The sequence below is a fragment of the Tenrec ecaudatus genome, chromosome 9 (assembly GCF_050624435.1).
Source record: "Tenrec ecaudatus isolate mTenEca1 chromosome 9, mTenEca1.hap1, whole genome shotgun sequence".
NCBI classification, from domain to species: Eukaryota; Metazoa; Chordata; class Mammalia; order Afrosoricida; family Tenrecidae; genus Tenrec; species Tenrec ecaudatus.
The window spans coordinates 124,497,347-124,521,389 of NC_134538.1; the positions used below are offsets into that span (position 1 = coordinate 124,497,347).

At 41.5% G+C, this 24,043-nt stretch overlaps 1 protein-coding gene across 4 annotated transcripts in view; it reads right to left on the bottom strand.

The window, feature by feature from the left end:
- SRPK2 (SRSF protein kinase 2) overlaps window positions 1-24,043 on the bottom strand; it is a 249,897-nt gene that overhangs the window by 34,038 nt on the left and 191,816 nt on the right. For all 4 annotated transcript variants that reach the window (XM_075558523.1, XM_075558526.1, XM_075558522.1 and 1 more), the window contains exons 4-7: window positions 14,518-14,626; window positions 13,826-13,913; window positions 13,512-13,599; window positions 8,526-8,632 (exon numbers count right to left, since the gene is read on the bottom strand). In XM_075558523.1, the coding sequence (XP_075414638.1) occupies window positions 8,526-8,632; window positions 13,512-13,599; window positions 13,826-13,913; window positions 14,518-14,626 (392 nt within the window). The remainder of the gene's footprint in view (window positions 1-8,525; window positions 8,633-13,511; window positions 13,600-13,825; window positions 13,914-14,517; window positions 14,627-24,043) is intronic.

The following is a 24,043-nucleotide window of genomic DNA, read 5'->3' on the forward strand; positions in this document are numbered from 1 at the left end:
CTGTCCTGGATTCCCTGTGTTTCCAGTTCCTATCTGTACCAGTGTACATCCTCTGGTCTAGCCAGATTTTTAAGGTAGAATTGGGATCATGATAGTGGGGGGAGGAAGCATTTAAGAACTAGAGGAAAGTGTATGTTTCTTGGTTGCTACCCTGCACCCTGACTGGCTCATCTTTTCCCCACAACTCTTCAGTAAGAGGGTGTCCAAGTTGCCTACGGATGGGCTCTGAGTCTCCACTCTGCACTCACCCTCATTTACAATGATATGATTTTTTGTTCTTTGATGTCTGATACCTGGGCCCTTCTACACCTCGTGGTCACACAGGCTGGTGTGCTTCTTCCATGTGGGCTATGATGTTTCTGAGCTAGATGGCTGCTTGTTTACCTGCAAGCCTTTAAGACCCCAGACGCTATATCTTTTGATAGCCGGGCACCATCAGCTTTCTTCACCACATTTGCTTATGCACAAACTTGTCTTCAGCGATCATGTTGGGAAGGTGGTGTGCATCATGGAATGCCAATTTAATAGAACACAGTGTTCTTGCATTGAGTAAGTTCTTGAGTGGAGATCCAATGTCCATCTGCTGCCTTAATACTAAACCTATAAATATATGCATGTAGATCTACTTCCCTGCTATCCTATATAAATATATTTACATATATACATGCCTGCATTTAGACCTCGATAAATAAATACTTTTTGTCTCCTAGTTCTTTCCTCTATTTCCTTTTACTTTCCCCTTGTTCCACTATCATGTTCAGCCTTCATTTGGGTTTCAGTAATTTCTTTCGGTTACAATGCACTTGCTGAATCGCTACCAGGCCTCTCACAACCTCCTCGCCACTAATTTTGAATCACTTGTTGCTCCCTTATCCCTGGGTTGGCCAACACCACCATCTCCTTACCCCCGCCGCCTCCCCCTCTCCCATGTCCCCCCCAGAACCATTGGTCCCATTGTTTTCTCCTCCAGGCTGTTCATCCAGTCTATCTTATCTAGATAGATCTGCAGAGAAAATAACATGCACCAAAAAACAAGGCATAGTAAGACAAATCAAAAGAGAACACAACAATGACAACAAAAAAGAAAACTAATGACCCATAAAAGAATAAATTAATTTTTAAAAAAGGAAAAGAAAAAAAATTTAATTTAAAAAAAGAAAGAAAATCCTAGAAATAGATCAAAGTCTGATTTTTTACCTCTAGACATGTCCTCCAGTCAAGTTCGAGGGGGTGGCTACGCTCTGGTCCCAGAGTCTATCCTTTGTACTCCCTTGGGAGTTCCCTGCTCTGCTCCCCCAGTTGCTCAGTGTTTAGTGTTTTGCCTGGGTGTCATAGGGTGCTATAAAACATTTCTATGTGGACATATTTTCATTTCTCTTGGGTACTGAGTTATATACTCAATTAACATGGCCCTTCAAGATGTATTCTCTTATGTACATTATGTTCTCATTCTAGATTTCATATGCCTCTGGCTATAGTTCTACTTTAGAAGGGATTATCTAACAAACAGGAAAAGGATAGAATGAAGGTATGACCTTAGTAGAGGGTGTGACTTGTAATGGATGTAGGAAATGATAGCCCACGGCTGAGAGAGAAAAGGTGCTTTGGAGTGGCCTGGGAAAATCCCTAACTGATTCAGATCAGCAGAAGGCCAATACCTACTGGAGACATCCTGCCAGAGGCCCCAGGTCACATGTGCATAAATAAGATTCAGAGGTAGAGAACAGATTTGGGTGAAATTTGATTACACCATGTAACTCCTATCAAAAGACCTTTCCCTACATGGGTCGGATAGGAAGCTGAGGGAAGATATTGATAGGATTCATCTGCGAGTAATTGTAAACAGGATTCTCTGCAATGCTATCCTCCAAAAAAACAAAACGAACTCTCTGCCTGCGAGTTGAATCTGACACAAGACAGGGTAGCGCTGCCCCAATGAGTTTCCAAATCGTAATTCTTTATGGGAATATGAGGCCTCGTCTTCACTCCTGAAAAAGGCTGGTGCTTTCGAACTGCTGATCTTGAGGATGGCAGCTCAGCAGGGTTCCAATGCCATCCTGCTGCATGTAGAATAAGCCATCTGAGAAGCAGTGGGTGTATTCCCATCACTGGTCAGGACCAGGATTGGAGTGCATCCTCTGGCCCAGCATTTAGCTGACCGCTGGCCTGACCTTAGACTTGGACTAAACAGCACTCATCAAGAGACATTTCCTCAAATGCCTGCTAGTTCTGTGGGACACGGCTGAGATTATTTGCAGAACCAGAGACGCCAGGGAATATATTTATGGGGGGCGGGTTTGGTGTGGGGGAGGAATGGAGCGCTCTAGTATCTTGAACGAATTGAATTTGGGGGCTTTCTTCAATTTCCATCTCCTTGAGACGAGTTTGGTATTAATTCTTACATAAGAAATTACTACCATAGGAATAGCTAGAAATGGAACAACCGGGCGATGTGTAACTTGGAGGCGCTGCCAAACTGTTTTCTACAGTGGTCACATGGTCACATGGTTTTCCATGCCCACGAGCCATCGTAAGGTCCCAATGTCATCACCCACACTCACGGCCCAGTGTTCCTAGAGGCGGCGAGGGGCGCCTCTCATCTTGGTTTGGCCAGCATTCTCTTGATGACATTATGTACATATCTATTTTTATAGTATATTTTATTGTGGTTTTGATCAAAGTTCAGCACAGCAAATAGGGTTCCATTTAATAATTACTATACAAATTGTTCAGTACATAATTGGTTATGTTTTTAAAAATATGTTGTCATTATTGTTCATTCAATTTTGGATTATTTTATGGATCATTTATAATCACATATGGAGTTTTTAAAAGTATATTCATTGGTAATATACTTTATGAGCCAATCTATTATTTAGCTCAGAGATACCCTGAGCTTATACATACATATATTTTTAATAAATACAGCAGAAAAGTAATGTACTTTAAAGTCAAAAGAACAGCCCAGATAACCAGACCATAGACAGCAACACACGAAAAAGAAGTAGCTTAACTGCATTTTAATGAGGCACCTGCTTATAGTGTTACCGACTCACTTGAAACACTACTATTATTCTAGCATTATAGACATTAAATTAAAACTCAATTCCCTCCTAAACAAAAATAATTTAAAAAGCAAAAGGCCATGTCCTCACACCTATTAACAACTAGGTTCAAGGTTCAATGATCATTAGTTTTCAATAAGCATCACTATTCATTTTAAGGCACTGTGGTGGTGTAGTGGTTATTAGGTGGGCTGCTATGACATCGTCAGTCCAAATCCTTTTTATTCCCAGAAAGAGTTAGTCTCGGGACATTCATAGAGACAGTTCTACCCTGTCCTTTAAGGTGGCCAAAAGTCAGAAAGGACTCAGTAAGTTTATTTTGATTCATTTTAAGTCATTTAGGTCCCTTGTCTACAGCAGACCAGAAAGTGTAAAAAAAACCCAAAAAAACCCCCCAAATAAATGGAAAAACACAAGATCATTTAGCACTGAAATGTTCTCACCAAAAACCTACTGCTTCTACCCTTCAGGATCTAAACGACCTTTAAAGACGCACCAGTACTTGGAAGTAGAAGAGAATAGCCCCTTCAAAAGGGAAATTGAAACAAGAAGACGTTTCTTTTACACAGGACCAAAACCGCTACGAATCCATAATGGAAGCACTGTGCGTGCACTCACTGAATGAGCCTGCCGCAGGCCAGGCGCTAGTCCAGTGTTTGGTGTGTGGTCTAACGAGATTCTTTTTTGCATGAGGCTGGCTGCAGCATGTGGGGGAGGGGAGTATGGAGGACTGAAGGGGTTGGTCAGAAACAAACCAAAGGAGCCATGGACACTGCAAATGTGATTTAAGGAGATACCTGATTCCTAGTAAGTACAGGAAAATAAGGGAAGTTAGGATAAGAGGAAGACAGACTTTTGAACTTTGAAAGGATATTTAATCCTTCAGACCAGTGGTTCTCAACCTTCCTAATGCTGCGACCCTTTAATACAGCTCCTCATGTGGTGGTGACTCCCCCCAACCGCAAAATTATTTTGCTACTTCATTACTGTAATTTTGCTACTGTTATGAACCGGACTACCCCTATGAAAGGGTCATTTGACCCCCAAGGGGGTCGTGACTCACTGGTTGAGAACCGCTGCTCTAAGACAACATGAGTGGGAAAGGGAAACAAGGAAGGACACACACACATGAACATAGGGCTTGGATAAACCTCCAAATCTTATTCAATCAGTCTTTCATAACATTACCCCTAGGCAAGTTATTTCATTTTCAACCACATACATGAAAAAAAGAGGAAACCTGCAAAAAACAAGGTATAGTTCTAGTACCCTGCAAATCATTCTGAACAAAGGCAGAAAACGAGGGGTGAAGTTGACACAGCAACTTGGTGAAGCCATTTATATGTCCCTGACTTTGTTTCCCTATCTCAGCTCCCTATTTGTTGCCAAATTCTGTAGTAAATCTAGCAATAAATCCCTGATCCTTTAACTAAAATACTTTTAAAAAATCTTCAGCCATGGATGAGATGAATGCTTTTATTTTCAAAACCAGCATTTCTGTTTTAAAAGCCAGTGAAGCTGACAGCACTAAGACAGCCAGGATCAACCACTGAGATGGCGCAATCCTCTGACTGCTGAAGCAGAACTGTGACGAGTCAAAGTAAAAAAGAATCAAGTTTCATGCCCGAGGATAGCGCTCCTCACTGAAAATCTGAAAAAAGAGTTAAAAAGGCATCTTTTCCTGACTTTTCTGCTGCCTTCACTTGGTCAGGCAGCATGTCCCTCTCTTATGCCTAAAACCCATCCTTGGCCTCGGCAGCAGGGGGCAGCAGAGATCTGGCCGCTGCCACCTGCTGTCCACAACTGTCACGAAAGCTGGGCCCATAAAGCACAGATGGATCAGGGCCAGGTCTGTCCATCAGAGGAGCCAGATCACACATTTCAGGAGTAGATGCCAGCACACTCCCTGGGAAATAAGACTTGAATTTCAGCAGCAGTGAAGGAGTAAAGGCACCGTCCCGGGCTGGTGCCAGCAGTTAATGTGCTCAGCTGCTAATGGGAAGGTTGCAAGTCAAGACTACCCATATGCACCTTGGAAGAAAGGCCTGACAATTACTTCTGAAAAAGGGGTCATTAACCCCATGGTACAGAAGTCTACTCTGACCTTTTGGGGGTTGAGTACATCATAAGTAAGCACTGATTCAACAATAGCTGATTCTATACCTCTGGGTACACACCTTCTCTTCCCTGAAACTTGAATTCAGCCCTTAACTGAAGGGCTTAGTGGTCAAAATGATCTCTGTGGTTTCTTTCAATAGACCAATGACCAATAAACAGCATCACCTCTTAACAATGGAAACCACTTTAGCCTGCTCCTTCCAGCACAGTGTGCTGTAAATAGGTCACACAATCTTGCAGGTGGGAGAGGATGCTAGATTTCCCACACCCTGCTCACCGCCCACAAAGCTACAGCGCCTTCCAACGGCCGGGGTACACAAGAGGAAAGAGCCGCTCTCTGAACTATGTCCTCACACTGGTACAACGTGTGGGTCCTGAACAAAGCACAAAGTTGAGGTTTTGCTTGGCTCTTAGTTTGCGGATAGCACCTCGCTAATCAAGTGCCTGGAGAGCCAAGGCTGCTGGCAGATGGGCTGGCAGCAGAGGAAGGAGGCTGGCCCTCACAGGAGTCCTTAATTTAGATATTAATTACTGGTGGGCGGGGAGGAAAACACGAGAGGGCTGCTCCAGCCGAGGCAGATGTGTTTCTTACTGGGTTCTCTTCCGACTCCAACAGCCCTGAGGGAACCGTAGGCTGCTCCTAAAGCCACAACAGTACACGCGAACGGAGGCCCGGGAACACTGGCTGGAAAGGAAGACTTTCCAGCTCCAACGAAACCTTTCAGTGGGTGGGTCCTTGTCCACACTGCCGGCACACATCCTCCAGCCCCAGCTCTCTCTACTCTAGCCTGTGAGAATGAGGAGCATGTCCTGCATTTGTCCTGAATGCATTCGGCGGTGGGAGAAAGGGAGAAGCTGTGGCATTTTGACGGAGCAGAGTAACATAGCGAGGGGAGTTGGTTCAATGGGAGCCATTTCACCTCATTTTGGAGCTGAGGCCCCAACTAAGCACAGACTTGCACGTGCTGGCAAGATGAGAACATTCAATAATGTAAGAATGCTTACCCATTCCTTATTCTGGTCTTAGTACTGAACAACACTGGCTTGATTACAATGAATCACTGATAATCAGGATCACTAAGAGAATCAAAATGATAACTGAGGACTAAGTGTAGCACAAAATCCACCCCTGCTAACAGGGTTCCCTACACACCACCTCTCCCAGGGCCCTGCACGGAGGGCTGCGTCTGGAGCAGCAGCAACCTCAAAGTGTCTTTCTCTTCAGACCTAATGCTTTCCAGCGAACAGCACTACCAGCTCTACTAGTAAATGACAAGAAAACCACTTACCACAAACATGGGCACCAATGGACACTTTGTGCAGACTTGCGAAAAACAAAACTCAGTGCCGTGGAGTCAGTGCTAACTCATAGTGACGGAACCCTGGGGGTTTCTGAGACGGTAACTATTTACGAGAGTAGAAATTCCAGTTTTTCTCCTGAGGAGCTGCTGGAGTTCAAACTGCCGAACATGCAGATTGCAGCCCAACATGTAACCATTATTCCACTAGGGCTCTTATGTAGACTTGCTAAAATTTAATGTGCTCCCAAATCCACAAGACCCTACCTAACCTAGCAGGCCCTTTTCTGACCCAGCGCAAAGGTGCAACAGCTAAATGAACACAAGACCAGGCCAAGGCCAAGGCCAAGGCCAAGGAGGTGATGACTGCATACAGGAAACCCAGTGAGAATGTTTGGAGAATAAACAAGTGGTTAACTTTAACTTCGAGCTGTTCCAGTCACAGAAAGGCTGTTCTATGCAGAACAAGCAGAGCACACTTCTCTTTTTATATAAGCAAAGAACCAAGATTATTTCAGACTGCACATACATCCATAGTTTAAAAAAAAAAGGAAGGAAGAAACACACGTAAACTAGGCCCCCAGTAAATCTTCTCTACCTTTGGGTTATAGATGTGCGCTGCCTTGCTAACACGCAGAATGCTCAGAAAAGAAACTGGTGCAGAGGGAGTTGGCTTAAAATTTAGCACCCTCTTGTCTGATTGAAACTTGTTCTAGTTTTTAATGTTTTCTGCAAGCACTGCTATTGTTGTTAGTTCTTTTTCTTAATGTTTGTCTGTATATGAAATGCAGGATCCAGAGACACTGGACGGATGCTTCCTTGGAGATATTGCAGGGAGGCTGGGGAAAATGGGCAGTGAATAACAATGATTACAATGAAGAAAATGTTCTAAAACGGATTGTGGTGACATGTATACATATGAACTGTATGATGAATTATATGAGGGACTACCCCTTCCCCAAAAGAAAACCGATGCTCATTTGTTTTTATGATAGGATGGGTATAGTGTTCATTCCACCAGATCAGCCTTTTAATTAAGCTTTCTATTTAGAGCAGCGGTTCTCAACCTGTGGGTTGTGACCCCTTTGGGAGTCAAATGACCCTTTCACAGGGGTCGCCTGATTCAAACAGTAGCAAAATGACAGTGATGAAGCAGCAACGAAAATCATGTTATGGTTGAGGATCACCACAACATGAGGGACTATAGTAAAGGGTCGCGGCATGAGGAAGGCTGAGAATCACTGTTTTAGAAGCTCTGAAAAGATTGCCTAACAGTGTGTGACAGGAAATTAAAAAAAGACCTGATTGGAGGGATACTCCCTGGCACACCAATAACACCCCTTTTATAAAACTTCAACTCTGCAGTTGGGGGAGTGATGAGGCTGCAAACCTAGCCACCTCCCTGATAATGCAACTGCTCATTAATTGATTACATCAGAATAGGGAATTCTATACAAGTCACACCTGCAACTTTACTGCTCTAACCTTTGGCCAACACATGGAATACAAAAGGGTCCATACCAGGCAGAAACTGCATCTGAGACACCGTTTAAATCAATGGCACTCTTTCCCATATGCACATGACAACAATTTGCTGGAGTATCACTGCCGAGCCAGGCCCTGGCTGAGGGTTTTCTTTCACTGAGAGAACTAAACAAAATCAAAACTTAATACAATTCTCCCTATCTAACCTGAACATTTCTTAAGTTACCTTTGATTACCCCTCCATCCAATGACAGAAACCATAAACAAACCATCAATCATCCACTTCTTTTGAATTATTTCTTAAGGAGCTAAGGAGTGTATTTTGCAGGATCAATAGTGGCCAAATGATTCCTGATTGTACCGAATCACTGCCCTTTAAATATATCAATAAAAGAAAGGTATACCTGACATTTACATTGCACATCTTTTACAGCACAGAATGGCATTAATATATTGGGTTAATTTGATGAGATGAAAATGGTACACAGTAATTAACACCCAAAGAATTCATGTGGAAGGACAGCCCTAGCTGCAGGACAGTGCCCTTCATAAGGCTCACCTGACGAATAATACTCTTTACACAACGCACTGGTAGACCTTGGTAGTTGGACTTGATGATCCACTTGAGAAGATGATGGCCAAGTACTTCGAAGACCATGCAGACATCTTGTACAAGGTTAAGGATCCATTTACTATAGTGGTACAGTTGCTAAAAGCAACAGCATCGAACCCACTTACATAAAAGATACACCTGGGGCTTCAAGAAGTTGGTGTAAATTTTTAATAATCTTTTAATTCCATCTTTTCACCAAGTTTTAAAATCAGCCTGACACCCACCCACACTGCACCACACAAATATATATTCTTTATAAAACATAGCATCAATGGTTTCAAGAATACTAAGTGGGCACTCAACTTATCACATCTAAATAAAACATCCCGGTTTTAATGTGTACTCCTGCCAAACTTAGAAGGTAGTATAATTACCCCAGGGCAGAAATGTGGAGAGGTGAAGTGGGCAGGTTTCAAGAACACACCTGTTACATAGTCCAAAGGTGGCAGAGCCATGACAAAATCCCACCCCTCGCTGTACACACAGTCTGTTCAGCACGGAGCCTTTTCTTCATTAACCCATCTTAATGGAAATAAGCAAGACCAAAACCTCACACAACTCCAGCACCTTTATAGCCTCTACTGTATTGAATTTGATTTTAGTAGGTCACTTAAAATATAAAGTTATAAGGCAGTTTTAAAGATAACATTACAATTTGAACAGATGACATTAAGATCAGTCTGTAATATGAAAGCTTATGGATCTGAATTTTTAAAATAGAAATTTGAGTCAACCACTGACCTCCTAAACGCATGACCACTGAAGTTCACCACACACACAGACAGACAGACAGACGCATGTTACTCACATAGGAAGACTTTAAACGCCTCTGAAACACTTGGAGAGTATTTTACCCATCCCTGGGAGCGTAGAGACTGCTTTAGCACCAAGAAAGCCCATTCAATTCAGTATTTGTTACAATAAATGAGCTACTAGATACAATGGCCATTGCTTTCCTAAAATGAAAACAATAAAAATGTTCTTTATAGTGTGGAAGAATGTATACACCGTAGATCTATGTATACGTATTCTAAAGATTTCTTTCAAAAACATAAGTCTTATCAAAACATTTGCTGCTTTCTTAGCATTTTACTTAACAGTAAAAACAGCCCCTAGAATGTATGTGAGGGGATTAAAAAATGAGTGGAAAAGTCATTTTGATTTTTATAAATTTTTTTTGAGATACCCCTCTTCATGTTAAAAACAAATAAAAACTTTCCATTACACTACAAATCAGGTGATTTCTATTTCAAAGGAAAGAAAAGTCCTTGGGAACTGTCCTTGCAGATCAGAGGCAGCCCTGTTCAAACACGTATTTGGAAAAGCAGAGGCAGAGGAAGACCAGCTGTCTTCTAGCGACCTGTCAGGAGAAAATGCACTCAGGAATTGGCAGAAATGACTGGGGCAAAGGCTGACATGCTATCAGTATCCTCCAGTCATCTCTACAGAAATATTAAAGCCCTCACAAACATATCGGGTGTAGGAGGAATGCCTCTCTCCGGGATCGTGACCTAGCAGATGAATAAACTGTAAATCACTCTCAGGATGAAGCTAGAGAAGACCTTGTCCTTTAGATTTTTGAGAAGGTCAAATATCAAAATGTTGGATCTGGTATACACATGATCTAGAAGATCAAAAGACCAAGAACAAGCCAGAAGACTCTGGCTCCTGGTAACCCCCTACTCCCCCAGCAGTCACTAATCACACGGCTCTAAATAAACAGTCCAATTATCCAGGGATAAAATTCAGAAGAGGTAGGAAGGAAGGAGGTATACACTTGGTATGAGTGATTGCAAACAATGACATGAATTGTTAAATGAAAAATGAACATGCTCTGTAAACCTTCCCCCAACACACGCACACACAGTCCAATATTCTAGAACCATGGAAAATGAAGGTATTTGCACATAAAGTATTATTTCAGAGAAAACTGAAAATATGAACACAGACTCTTACAATCAAAAGGAATGCTCTCTGCACTCTACAGGTGCCGGTTGTCAACTTGGTTTTGAGGCGTGAATCTGCGTTCTTTTGTTGTCACAGAGCTGCCCTAGAGCTGCCCTTTGTTAACAATGTCCTTCCTAGGCAGAAGAATTAAACCAAGTATTTTCAGAAGAACAAAAACAAACCAATAACCTCGTCCTTTGCTCCCCGAACAAAGAAGCACCTGAGGCATGTACAAGTGTCCGGTCAGCACGGATATTCTCAAAATAGAAAGGAAAGCATGAGAAGCTCAGACTCTACCTTTTAGGTAGATTCTCCTCTTCTCGATCCCCATATGCAGCATTGCTAAACTGCCCCTTAGTGTTTCCAAGGCTGCAATTCTTTTTTTAATCATTTTATCAGGGGCTCTTACATCTCTTTTAACAATCCATACATCAATTATATCAAGTACAGTTGTACATATGTTGCCATCATCATTTTCAAAACATTTTCTTTCTACTTGCACCCTTGGTATCAGCTCTTTTTCCCCTTCCCTCCTCTACCCACCTTCCCATGTGACCCCTGATACATTATATAAATTACTATTTTCATATCTTACACTGTCCGCTGTCTCCCTTTACCCATGTTTTATTATTTGTCCCCCTGAGCCGGGGCGTGTGTGTGTGTGTGTGTGGGGGGGGAAACGACGACTTATACTTCAATCATTGCTATCATTTATCCCTTTCTCTTTCCTCCTCCCTCTATCCCCATAGTATCACTACTCCCGTTACTGCTCCTGAGGGGTTTATCTGTCCTGGATTCCGTGTGACGAGAGCTCTTAATTGTACCAGTGTACATGCTCTGGTCTAGCCAGATTGGTATGGTACAACTGAGGTCATGATAGTGGGGGGTGGGAATGATAAAGAAGTAAGGAGTGGGGAGGGAGGGAAAGGGGAAAAAGGAAAATGAACTGATTCCAGGAACCCAAGCGGACAGCGAATTTTGAGAACGATGAGGGCAATGAATGTGTAAGTGTACATTACACAATTGATGTATGTATGGATTGTGATAAGAGATATATGAGCCCCAATAAAATGATTTCCAAAAAAAAGTGAGTATGGTTGTAAAACTCGGATATGATGGATATCACTGAATTATACACGGAGAAATTGTTGAATTGGTGTACATGAGGGCTTCAAAGTTTATGGAAAAATGGAATCGAAAGAAAAGGAAATCCCCTTGTATATTCTGCTGTGTCTATTCTCAACAACAAAATAAATTATCTATTTATTTTCAAAATAAATTATTTTAAAAGGGGGGCGGGGAAGAAGTAGAGGAAAGTTGTATGTCCCATCGGTGCTATACTGGACTCTGGCTGGCTGGTCCCTTCCTTGTGACCCTTCTGGGAGGGGATGTTCAATTGTCTACAGATAGGCTCTGGGCCCACACTCCAACCCCTCTTGTTGGCCTCGATATAATTGTTTGTTTGGGGTCTTCTGATAATTGATCCTATCGACACCTCATTTTCATAGGCTAGTATGGTTCCTCCATGTAGGATTTCTTGCTTTCCTGCTAGATGGTCGCTTGTTTGAACTTCAAGCCTTTTAAGACCTCAGATGCTCTATCTTTAAAAACCTAGGCACCATCAGCTTTCTTCACATAAGGCTGTGATTCTATATGGACACACAGCCACTTTGTTCTCCTGTGGAGCAGCTGATGAACTCAAAACAGTCCACCTGTGGCCCTTTTGGTTCCCTAACCCACCCCACCACCAGTGCTCCTGGTCTCTTCCAACAGGACCTAGAATTAGAACTAAGGCCTCAGTACCTTTAGAAAGCAAGAGGAACACCCAACCTAACCGCTGAGCAAGATGTTCTTTCATCCTTCAAGAATCATTGACTGCCATCAGAGTAGTTTATTTTTGAGAAAGCAAATTATAATGGCGAAAAATTTAAGTCAACTATTTAATCTTTAATGAAATAACTACAGTAAGTTTACAACAGTTTTAGGGGGAGGGGCAGAGTACTCTTGATTAAGACAGACTTATGAGAAAGCAATCTTTGTTGACCTGGGGTTCAGATGAATTTTTTGAAAATGATTTTTTAGATAATCAGGGAACAGACAAAATATGTGATATCAAGGCACTATTGTTAATTTTATTCTCTGAATAAATCATGTGCTGAATCTGAGTGATGGGTTTACAGAAATTGACTTCACTATACTCTGTATTTTAGGCAAGTCTGAAAATTTGCACAAAAATTTTTAAAGTAAGAAAAACAAAGGCCATCTCTCTCTTCCAACAAGCACGGGCTTCTGTCTGATTTATTAGTTAGCTCAGAAAAGTAGACCACTTTGCTTTTTAGCAGGCCTTTCCAAAGTAGACAAAGTGGAGTCAAATAAATAAAAGCAAAATATTTCCATATTCACCTGGCAGAGAGATAATCTTCTACGGGAACAAGGATTTAAAAGCCTAGGTTGTACCATTCTGGAAGCCAACTGATGACACTATTCAGTCCTGAAGGTGCTCCAATGCCACATCCCACAGAGACCTTAGCAGAGCGCTCTTCTGTCACGGCCCCCAAACCTGGCTTCATCTCCCATGGGGAGCAGACACAGCCCTTACAAATGATTTACAGAAGTCGGGGCACACAGAACTCCCGTTGCACGTTTCCGTCTACCAAAGCATAATCAAAGTTAGTAAAATATAAACTGCTCCACAGGTAGTGGGGGAAGAAATTAATCTCATTCCACAAATGAAGTTTTAGTTGTTATTATTCAAAATAAAATTTTAATGACTCTATGACACCAAAACCCCCAAAAGGTCTTTAACAATATAGTTTTTACCGCATTTTGCAATGATAATATACACCTATGTGAAGGGTGATACAGCAGAAGCAATGGGAAGGTTTTCTGGGGATCAGAATTATTTCCTCCTTTTTTAAGCAGCAAAAAGCAAAAAGAACCACAATCAATGCCTCTGTAAGTCACAGATCTGCCAGAAAAGGATACGCATCCCATTCATGCCTGAGATCTTGAAGTCATCCATCAGCTGTACCACCATGTCCTTCTTTGGGTCGCTGGGGTCGCTTTCTCTAACCTAGGCAGGGAGAGAAGTGAATGCAAGAGCAGCCGAGCTGGAGGATGAAAAGAATTTCTTCTATTATTTCTACCAAATTGCTTTTTAATAAGGGATGTCATTAAAAACAAGAGATTCAATATTTAAATGTGAGAAATATATATTCAATTTTCTTATTTCACAGAAAAATGTTTTTGTAAAAATGTAAGGTCATTGCTGTTTATCATTCACATTTTGCGATACTCACACATTTGAGCAATTTTATCTCATCCAAGGCTGTTTCCGTATAATGTTGGGCACTTTTTACAACTTTCATCGCAACAAATCTTTTCCCCCTTAAAAAAAAAAAGTTATTTTTAGTGTTACAAACATTAATGCTACACTACTATGACATTAGATGGTTAACAGATTATAACCAGATCTAATCAATGTTAGAACGTGACAAAGTATTAGTCTATATACATATTATACGAATAATGTAACTTATATAGTACTTTTTAAACCATGGGGCCACAAATAACAAGTGGGTCCAGGAAGCAAGCAATGTCTTACTGAGTAGTACTTATTTCAGTCCATACACATACACAGCTCACAGGAGTATACTTTGAGACAGTGATGCAGTTTCTTAACATGGGGCATAGTTATCCTCTGTGCAGTATCTTCAACATAAAAGAGTCAGGAATAAAAGCTAAAAGAAAGTCATTTTTTTTATTTTTGAGAAGCCAGGCAAATGAATTTAAAACTAAGAAGAAAGGGGAGGAAGGTGATAAGTAGTGTGTACATAGCACGTCTCTCTCTCTCTCTCTCTGACACACACACACACACACACACACACACACACACACACACACACACACGGCTCCTCAGCTATCCTTTCTACTGCTGTTGAGATGTGGAGCTGGACCAGGAATCACAGTATGCCTGACAGAGAACACTTACTGCATATCCCAGCATAGCCAGACAGTAGAGAAGTGTCCCCATCCTAGCTTCCTAATGACATGGTAGCGGCCATTGAAGAGGTCTCCAATTTTCACTGGATGATAGCCACCTTTTAAGAAGAACATGAAAATTAAAATGCAAACTACCAAATAAATCGTAATAGTATTTATTACTTAATTCCAGATATCATTAAAAATGATAATTAAACTAAAACATGCTCAATAATATAACACCTCTTTCCCTGGAATCTTTTGTTGGTAGATAAATATTTTATGCTTTTCTATCATGATTATTGTTTGATTTGATTTTAAAGCAACAAACCATCAAGTACTACATAACAATCACTTTTTAAATTTAAACCTAGGGGTACACAATATACAAACACTAGCTCTTTATAGTACAAACAACCTATTTATTCCAAGCAATAAGTCAAACTCAAGTATTTGGAGATCTATTAAAACATAACCCTACCAAAATAACGATGCACAATTCTCAGACACCAGTAGCTTGTGTGTAACCAGTGAGGGCTTGCACAATACACGACTCAGTGCTCTCCTCCAGCTGAGCACATTCCTCCCTGCTCTCCCTTCAACCTCAAACCCCTGTCTGGTGACATCCCTGAGAGGGCCACAAATGTACAAATGTGCTTGACACAATGGATGGATGGATGGATGGACGGACTGTGATAAGAGTTATACGAGACCCCAATAAAATTATTTTAAAAAAAGAGAAAGAAATGAAGAAACCAGCTGAGGGGACAGAGGGGACACTCTCCAACATAGACTCTTATGGGAGGTAAAGCCATTTTCATGACATCAGGCATAAAGAGTGGGTTTTCTTTTTATCTCTTTGCACTGTTACGTAAAATAAGCAGGCTACAAAACAACATGTGTGATATTATAGCAGTTTTGGATACACAAAAAGAAAAACCACAATGTGCTCCTCCAGATGTAAATTATTTTGTACTTTTTATCTAGAGTTGATTATTTTTTTGGTATATTTTCCATTTATATTTTTATTTATTGTCTCAGTTTATTCTAAAAAAACCACGTTTCTACTTTTTCTTACATTGGAAATAAATTTTCTTTGAACATATAATACTGTTAAATTGCAAAACTGTTATTTCCCATTTGTCAAGTATAAAGCCAGATTATGCCTCGTTTGGGACGCGTAGGCAGGGGCAGGCATTCTCCTCACTGCCTCCTTCGTCAGGGTGTGTGACTCTAAGTGTCAGGAGCACTGTGCGAGCTCCTCCGCTAACGAAAGATAGCAATGTTAGGGACAAACCAAGCCCATCCCCCAAGCTTATTATTGAATTCAATGGTTAAGTTAAAATTATTTTAAATAAATGGACTCTGAGTTCAGTGCAGATTTTAAACCATTAAAATTAGTACTGAAAATGAGAAAAAGAGAATGGACATTTTTCAAATACATATTAGGAGGGCTGTGCTAGCGACTGCATTTTGAATAATGTGCTCCATGAAGCAGAGGCAAGTACGGCAGGGCTCCGTTGTGGGCGGGAGGAGAGAGAGGAGAGTTCTTTTGGGAAACGCAAAGTTCTTGACTAGCGCCATAGAGTCTCATGTCTTTATACCGAGTGTGAACTACCAAGAAAGGAATTGTGTCTGCTGCCTCTTTCAGACAGAAACCCATTCCCATCCCATCGATTTGGACTCCAGCAAGCCCACAGCAAAGAGGAGGACTACTCGAGGGTTTCCGAGAGAGTACGTTGTGATGGGAGCGGATAGCCTCACCATCCTCTTGGCCAGACAAATGACACTACTAAAAAGTCAGTCACTTTGCACTGACATGTTACTGTACTTATTTCTTACACCAATTTTGAAAACTATATGGTGTTATTTCTACAATGCTAATGAGCGCTTCCAGGCTAAACAATTAAGTACGTTTAGAGCTAGGAATTCTAATTCCAAAGCCCGTGCTTTACCCACTATTAAAGAAATGTGTTCTATTTTTAATAACTGTGGGGCTGTTTCCTGGGATTGCTTACACACAAAGCAAAACAAGAAAATACTATGTCCTTCTTATAGCCCTTCTTGATTAATGTCTTCCAAATTTACAAATAAGTGTACAATGAACAGCTTAATCAAAAGCTACTTATTACTTCATTATATTCTCTTGCTAAATTAAAGTCTGTAAATATGAAAAGTGAAATAAATTATGCATAAAGAAATGAAACGTGCAACGTGACTAGGCATTCTGCTTCAGACCAATGAGAGGGGAGCAAATTCAAAGTAGCACTACTTCTCATAAGTCCAGTGCCTCCTTCTTCTCAGGGGCCCCAATCCCACTGAAGCTACAGTTCAAGGAGAGGAACATGTCTGATCAGAGCACATGGGAGCAAATGAAGGGGGTGGAAAAGTAGAGCACATCCTGGCCCACCAGGCCCTGAGGACGATGATATCCCTGCTCAGAGCAGCCAAAGCACAGAGAGGACCATTATGGCCGGCCCCAGTTCGAAACATGACATCCTTGACTGACCCATAACCCTACAGGGGACAACACTGGAGACACAGTGTAGGAAATGTGCCCCATCTGACCTCACCACACCAAGGCAAAGCACTAAGGGTGTGCAACAGAACAGCAAGGAAGTCCGGAGGGCATACCAAAAGTAGACTTTGAGGCCAGGGCGTGGCACCCCATAAGCCTCCACAGGAAAACACTCCTAAAGGCCAACAAACAGACCTTGAACTATTTACAGGCTTTTCTTTTGTCGTTGTTTTTACTGTTTTGTTTTGCTCTGCCTTGTTTTTGTGCATGTCTATCTAGATAAGATGGGGGATAAACATCTGGAGGAGAAATCAACAGACCAGTGGTTGGGGGGGGGGGGGCTACCTGGGAGAGTGGGATGTTGGGGAAAGGAAGTGGTGTTAACAAACTCAGGGACAAGGGAACAACAAGTGATTGAAAATTGGTGGTGAGGAGGGTGTAAGAGGCCTGGTAGGTCAAGGGCAATGTAACCGAGAAGAATTACTGAAACCCAGACGAAGGCTGAACATAATAGTGGGACACGAGGAAAGTAAAAGGAAATAGAGGAAAGAACTGGGAGGCAAAAGGCACAGGTATGTACATATGGAAATATATTTATATATGATGATGGGGAAATAGATCTGTGTTTATATATTTGTAGGTTTAGTAATAAGGTCGCACACGGACATTGGGCTAAGTACTCCAGCAATTCAAGAACACTTTGTTCTATTAACCTGGCATTCCATGATGCTCATCTTTCCAGACATGATCACTGAAGATACAGAAGGTACATAAGAAAATGTGGTAAAGAAAGCTGATGGTGCCCAGCTATCAAAAGATATAGCATCTGGGGTCTTAAAAGCCTGAAGATAAACAAGTGGCCATCTAGCTCAGAAGCAACAAAGCCCACATGGAACAAGCACACCAGCCTGTGTGACCATGACGTGTCAATGGCATCAGGTACCAGGCATCAAAGAACCAAAAAATCATATAATTGTAAATGAGGGGGAATGCAGAGTGGGGACACAAAATCCCATCTGTAGGCAACTGGACATCATCCCCTTACACAAGGGTCTCAGGGAGGAGATGAGCCAGTCAGGGTGCAGTGTAGCAATGATTAAACCTACAACTTTTCTCTAGTTCCTAAATGCCCCCCCACCCCCACTATCATGATCCCAATTCTACCTTACAAATCTCGTTAGACCAGAGGGTGTACACTGGAACAGATAGGAACTGGAAACACAGGGAATCCAGGAAAATGATCCCTTCAGGACCAGAGCTGAGAGTGTCGATAATAGGAGGATGGAGGGAGGGTGGGGTGGAAGTGGAAAGGGGGAACCAATTATAAGGATCTACATATAACCTCCTCCCTGGGGGACTGACAACAGAAAAGTGGGTGAAGGGAGACATCGGACAGTGTAAGACATGACAAAATAATAATTTATAAATTATCAAGGGTTCATGAGGGAGGGGAAAAATGAGGAGCTGATACCAAGGGCTCAGGTGGAAGGCAAATGTTTTGAGAATGATGATGGCAACAAATGTGCTTGACACAATGGGTGTATGTATGGATTGTGGTAAGAGGTGTATGAGCCCCCAGTAAAATGATTAAAAAAGAAAAAAAGTTACAGTTTCGAAAACCCACAAGGGCAGTTCTACCCTGCCCTTCAGAGTCACCATGAGCCAGAATTGAAAAAAAAGGAAAGCTAAATAAAAATAAACAAAACTAACAGATAAGTCCAGTTCAGTTTGATTTCTGCATACTCCATCTGGAGAAGGCCATTTGTATAGTTGTAGTTTATATGTTGCTGAAAAAGATAATTGGGGATGAAGTCACTGATCTTGCAAAATTCTATCATGTGATCTCCAACTCCATTTCTATCACCAATGGCATATTTTCTACCTGTTACTTCCTGTTTCCAACTTTCACATTCCAATGATCAATAAATAATGCATCTTGATTCCATATTTGATCTATTCCAGATTAAAGATATTGACAGAAACCTTTATGTTTCATTCTCTTCTCTCTGAAGGTCATCTTTCTCAGAGGACATCTCCCCTGTTGCCAGGAGGGGCACGCAGATGCCCACATCACAGACAAGACCTACATACCCAGCACCCAGATAATCAGAAGATGTGCACTCCAGGGACTACACCACAAATGCCTCCCATTCCCTGCGCTTAGCTGTATGTGCCATCATGGCACATGAAGGCCAGCACTCGTCATGGACTTCCGAGGGTCTCCGATTGTCTAGCAAACAAGGAATCTTGCAGATAGCCACAGATTGGACAATGGCTGTGTTAAGATCAGGTTGACTAGAGAAACAAATCCAGTAACACTCATTGAGTTTTAGATCAAGTTTTATATCATATGTCATATATAGCTATATATCATAGATAGCTCAGCCCAACTCAAGTCCATAAGTCCGGTACCAGCCCCTAAGTCCCTCTGCAGATGCACACAGTCACATGCAAAGATGCAGATGTCCATCGGTGCAGAGGCCTGTGGGTCTCAGGTTGACTGAAAACATGGCAGGGCTCCAGCAGCTCTCAGGGTGGCCAGCAAGTAGGAAAGTCAAGGCAGGGAGGCGGGGAGGGAGACTATATGGGCCCGCCTTATGAGGTGGTGACACCCACAAGGAGGCACCATCGTGACCTGATTGGCAGGTTGAAGACCACTCCTACCATTTTATATATCTTCAAGTTAACATGAAATTATGTAACTACCACGTTGACCCTTGGTTCCTACTGCAGCTTCAACAACACACAGTCAAAAGTATAGGTGAGCTGGGCTATGCAGACAGAGACTTGGAAAGGGACAAGCATATCATGAGTATTATGACTTTGGGATTTGGTTGGCTTATTTATACTTCAGCATGTTCACTGTTTAAGGAGCTGCTAACCAAAAGGTCTGTGGCCGAACTGCCAACTGCTCCCTATAAGACGTGGTCCTCTCTTCTGGTAAAGGTTACATCCATGAACACCCTATGGGGTAGTTCTACTCTGTCCTATACAGTGACTGTCAAGTCTGAACCCACTGGTGGCAGCGGATTTGGGGCTTCGAACCAATATTGTTTCTGTTTTTTGGCTTGTGTTTATGGTTTAAGGTGAAATCATGAATATGATACTTAAACACTCTGCTCTTTTAAAAAAAACAAATTTTTGATTGGATCACATATACAAAGAGAACTAGAAAGTCTATTAAATAATCATTAAATTCATTGCTCTGGAAAGCAATCTATCACTAAACTTATTCTTATATAATTAATCAAGCTCCAAAATAGATAATTCTACAATTATCTTTTAACTGTTTGGGGAGGATTTTTGTCCAACGATAAAGACAATACCCTTTTCTTCACCAAGCAAGAAGTAGGCCCTAATGCTAAGAGTGAATTAAAAGTGTGGAAATTATGATAGACCACTGGAAGGAGTTTTCAGCAAACTCCCTTCATTTTCCACTAACGACACTGATACGCTTTCTACCAACACTAGTTTTTTCAGACTTCTAAAGGGAAGAATTCTTTTCTTGACCAATGAAGGGTTTCAATGGTCCAAGCAAAGCAAAAAAGTTCATCCGCTGTAATGCAGCCTAGGCACATTCTGACTCGTGTTAAGATTTCAAAATTCCCTCCTCAGACAGTGGTAGACGTACCAAACCATCAATAAGAATGTGGACAATCTGAACACCACTACTGATCAGTAAGACCAAACTGACATTTATAGGTCACTTGGCATCTAAGACCCAGAACAAAACCATACCAATGTGAATGGGGGTGGGGGACTCGGAGTGGAGACCCAAAGCCCATCTGTAGACAACTGGATATCCTCTTACAGAAGGGTCACAAGGAAGAGAAAAGTCAGTCAGGGGGCAGTATAGCACCCATGAAACATACAACTTTCCTCTAGTTCTTTAATGCTTCCTCCCACCCCCACCCCCCACTATCATGACCTCAATTCTACTTTACAAATCCGAATAGACCAAAACATGTACCCTGCTACAATAAGAGTCCGCAATACAGGGAATCCGGGACAGATGAACGCCTCAGGACCAATAATAAGAATAATGATACCAGGAGAATAAGGGGTAGGTCGGGGGAGGAAGGGGGAACCGATCACAATGATCTACATATAACCCCTTCCTAGGAGGACAAACAACCAAAAAGTGGGTGAAGGGAGACAGGGTGATGTAAGATATGAAAATAATCTGTAATTTATCAAGGGTTCATGGGGGAGAAATGAGAAAGGAAATGCTTTGAAAATGATGATGGCAACCTATGAAGAAATGTGCTTGACACAATGGCTGAATGAATGGATTGTGATAAGAGCTTTAAGAGCCCCCAATAAAAGTATTTAAGAAATAAACAAATAGAACACTCAACCCAACTGACCAAGACGATGGATCAAAGAGATTAAAATCATAACCATCAACTAAGAGTAAATCATGATTAAATCCTAGTTAAAAAGTAAAATGAAGGTAGAAAATAACTTCTTGAGAAAAAGTTCAATAAAATCTAAACAGGTGCATTTAGGTGACCTTAACTCTCTGAGGTGTAAAATCTTTGTTGATAAGGAGCTCTGGTGGTACAGTGGGTTACATGTTGGGCTGCTAACTGTAAGGTTAGCAATTCAAAACCACCAGTCTCTCCTCAAGGAAAAGAAAAAATGGGGTTTAAAAAAAACCAAACAAAAAAAAATCATTGTTGATAATTTTCGTAGTAAAGTGTCATGAGGTCTCACTTTCCTTTTGGATGTCTCAGCAAAAGAAAAACGGCAAACATATGACACAAGATCAAAAATTAGCCATTCTTCAACATAAATGTAAGAAATGCACATTCTTCAAACTCTTCCTTCAACAGTTAAAGTGTATTGTGAATTTTCATAATAAATAACAGAACTTTTGGCCATTTCTTGATTCTTGCCTCCTGGAGGTGTGCTTGGGAAAGGGACAAGGTAGGAAGAAACCAATTCCTACCAATGGGAGGGACAGCGGAGCACAACTCTGAAAAGTGGCCTTCAGACAAATTTTCTCAAGAAGCCTAAGACCTACCTTTCCATCCTCTCTTCAATTTTATTGCGGTTTTGGTGAAAGCTTACACAACAAAGAAAGTACAAGCTGATCAGTGATATTAGTTACATTTATCACCATGCATCAACATTCTCTGTAGTCATGTTTTGTATGTTCCATTTCCAGGACTATAAGACCTCTGCTTAAATTCTTGGCATTAATCATTTTGGTTAGAGCAAACAATATTGTGATATGTTTTCATCATTCCAACTACACAAATGGAGGTTAGGGGACAGGGAGGAGGCAGAATTAGGCAACGATTATCCACTGGGTCAGTGTCACCCAGAACGTGAGATGTGCCAGATTCTAAGAAATGTGTGCTCTTACTACTGAACCAGGTTTTTGTATTCAGCCTTCAGGGAAAATAGGCTCCCCTTTATTTACTAAGAAAGGCTTCCGATATGAGTTAAGTACATAAAGTTGTGAATGAACCTGGAAAAATCTGCATAAAATATATGAGTCAGATAGTGAAATTCAGAGAAGCCATTCTCCTCTTTGATGTCATCTGTCAATCAGAAATTGAGTTGTTAGAGATAAGATTACGTATTTGTTTTTGAGCACAGAATTTATGGATTAACTAAAAACAAAACCTATTTAAATGAATGCCATTTGATTTTTTGTGTGTATGTTTATATAACTTTTTTCTTTTTTAATCATTTTATTGGGGGCTCATACAACTCTTACCACAATCCATACATATATACCCACTGTGTCAAGCACATTTATACATTCGTTGCCTTCATCATTCTCAAAACATTTGCTCTCCACTTAAGCCCCTGGCATCAGCTCCTCATTTTTACCCCCTCCCTGCCCACTTCCCCCTCCCTCATGAACCCTTGATAATTTATAAATTATTCTTTTGTCCTATCTTACACTGTCCAATGTCTCTCTTCACCCACTTTTCTGTTGTCCATCCCCCAGGGAGGAGGTTTATACGTAGATCCTTGTAATCGGTTCCCCCTTTCTGCCCCATCTTCCCCTGCACCCTCCCGGTATCTCCACTCTCACCACTGGTTCTAAAGGGACCATCCATCCTGGATTCCCTGTGTTTCCAGTTCCTATCTGCACCAGTGTCCATCCTCTGGTCTAGCCGGAGTGTCTGCCATTTTAAAGGACTGTTTTCTGAAATACTAGGTACTAACATATTGGCTGAGCTGTCATCACGGAGTCATGAGAGTCTGATGTAGACGGCCTTCCACGGCCAGTCTTGAATTCTCTAACAGGCTACAAACACGCAGGATAACAAATTCTCTCGCTTCAACATTTTGTGACACTTGCCTCCTAAAATGAGTTGTGAATAATATGTTTGCAGCTAATATCAAATTAAAAAGTTGAAATTTAAGAAATACAAATTTCCTCATTAGTAATTGAAAGCATAGCTTAAATCACACCTACTCAGTAGGAATGACACTACTAATAAAAGTCAGCAGGCTTAAGGGTATAAAAACCCCAATAGACACACACACACTCCCTAAACCTACAATGCAGCAGGCGAGTAGAAGATCGATTCCTCCAGTCCAGTTAAACCTTCACAGCACTGCAGCCTCAGTTGCCCTAAGGACTCCAGAAGGAATCTGATCCAGAAACCACCCAGCTAGGCCACTCCAACTTCTGACCCTCAGAAACTATGCAAGATGGTGTTTGTGGCTTTAGACAGCTAAATTTGGGAGTGACGTGTAATGCATCAACAGACTACATAGCTTCCAGTTCAGTGGCACCATCGTTGTTAAGCGCCATAGCCTCTAATTTCTGAGACGCCGATGTGACAGAGTAGAACTGCCCCATAGCGCTTCCTAATGCTGAAATCCTTTCGGAAGTCTTTCTTGGTGGGTTCACATTGCCAGCAATTGAGTTAATGCTTAGCCCCTGCTCCGGTAGGATGCCAGTGGCATCAAATGGTACATATTAAACTTTGGGTACTTACTGTAATTATCCTCGGCATGTTAAAGGACACGTGTCACGTTCCGCCTCCTT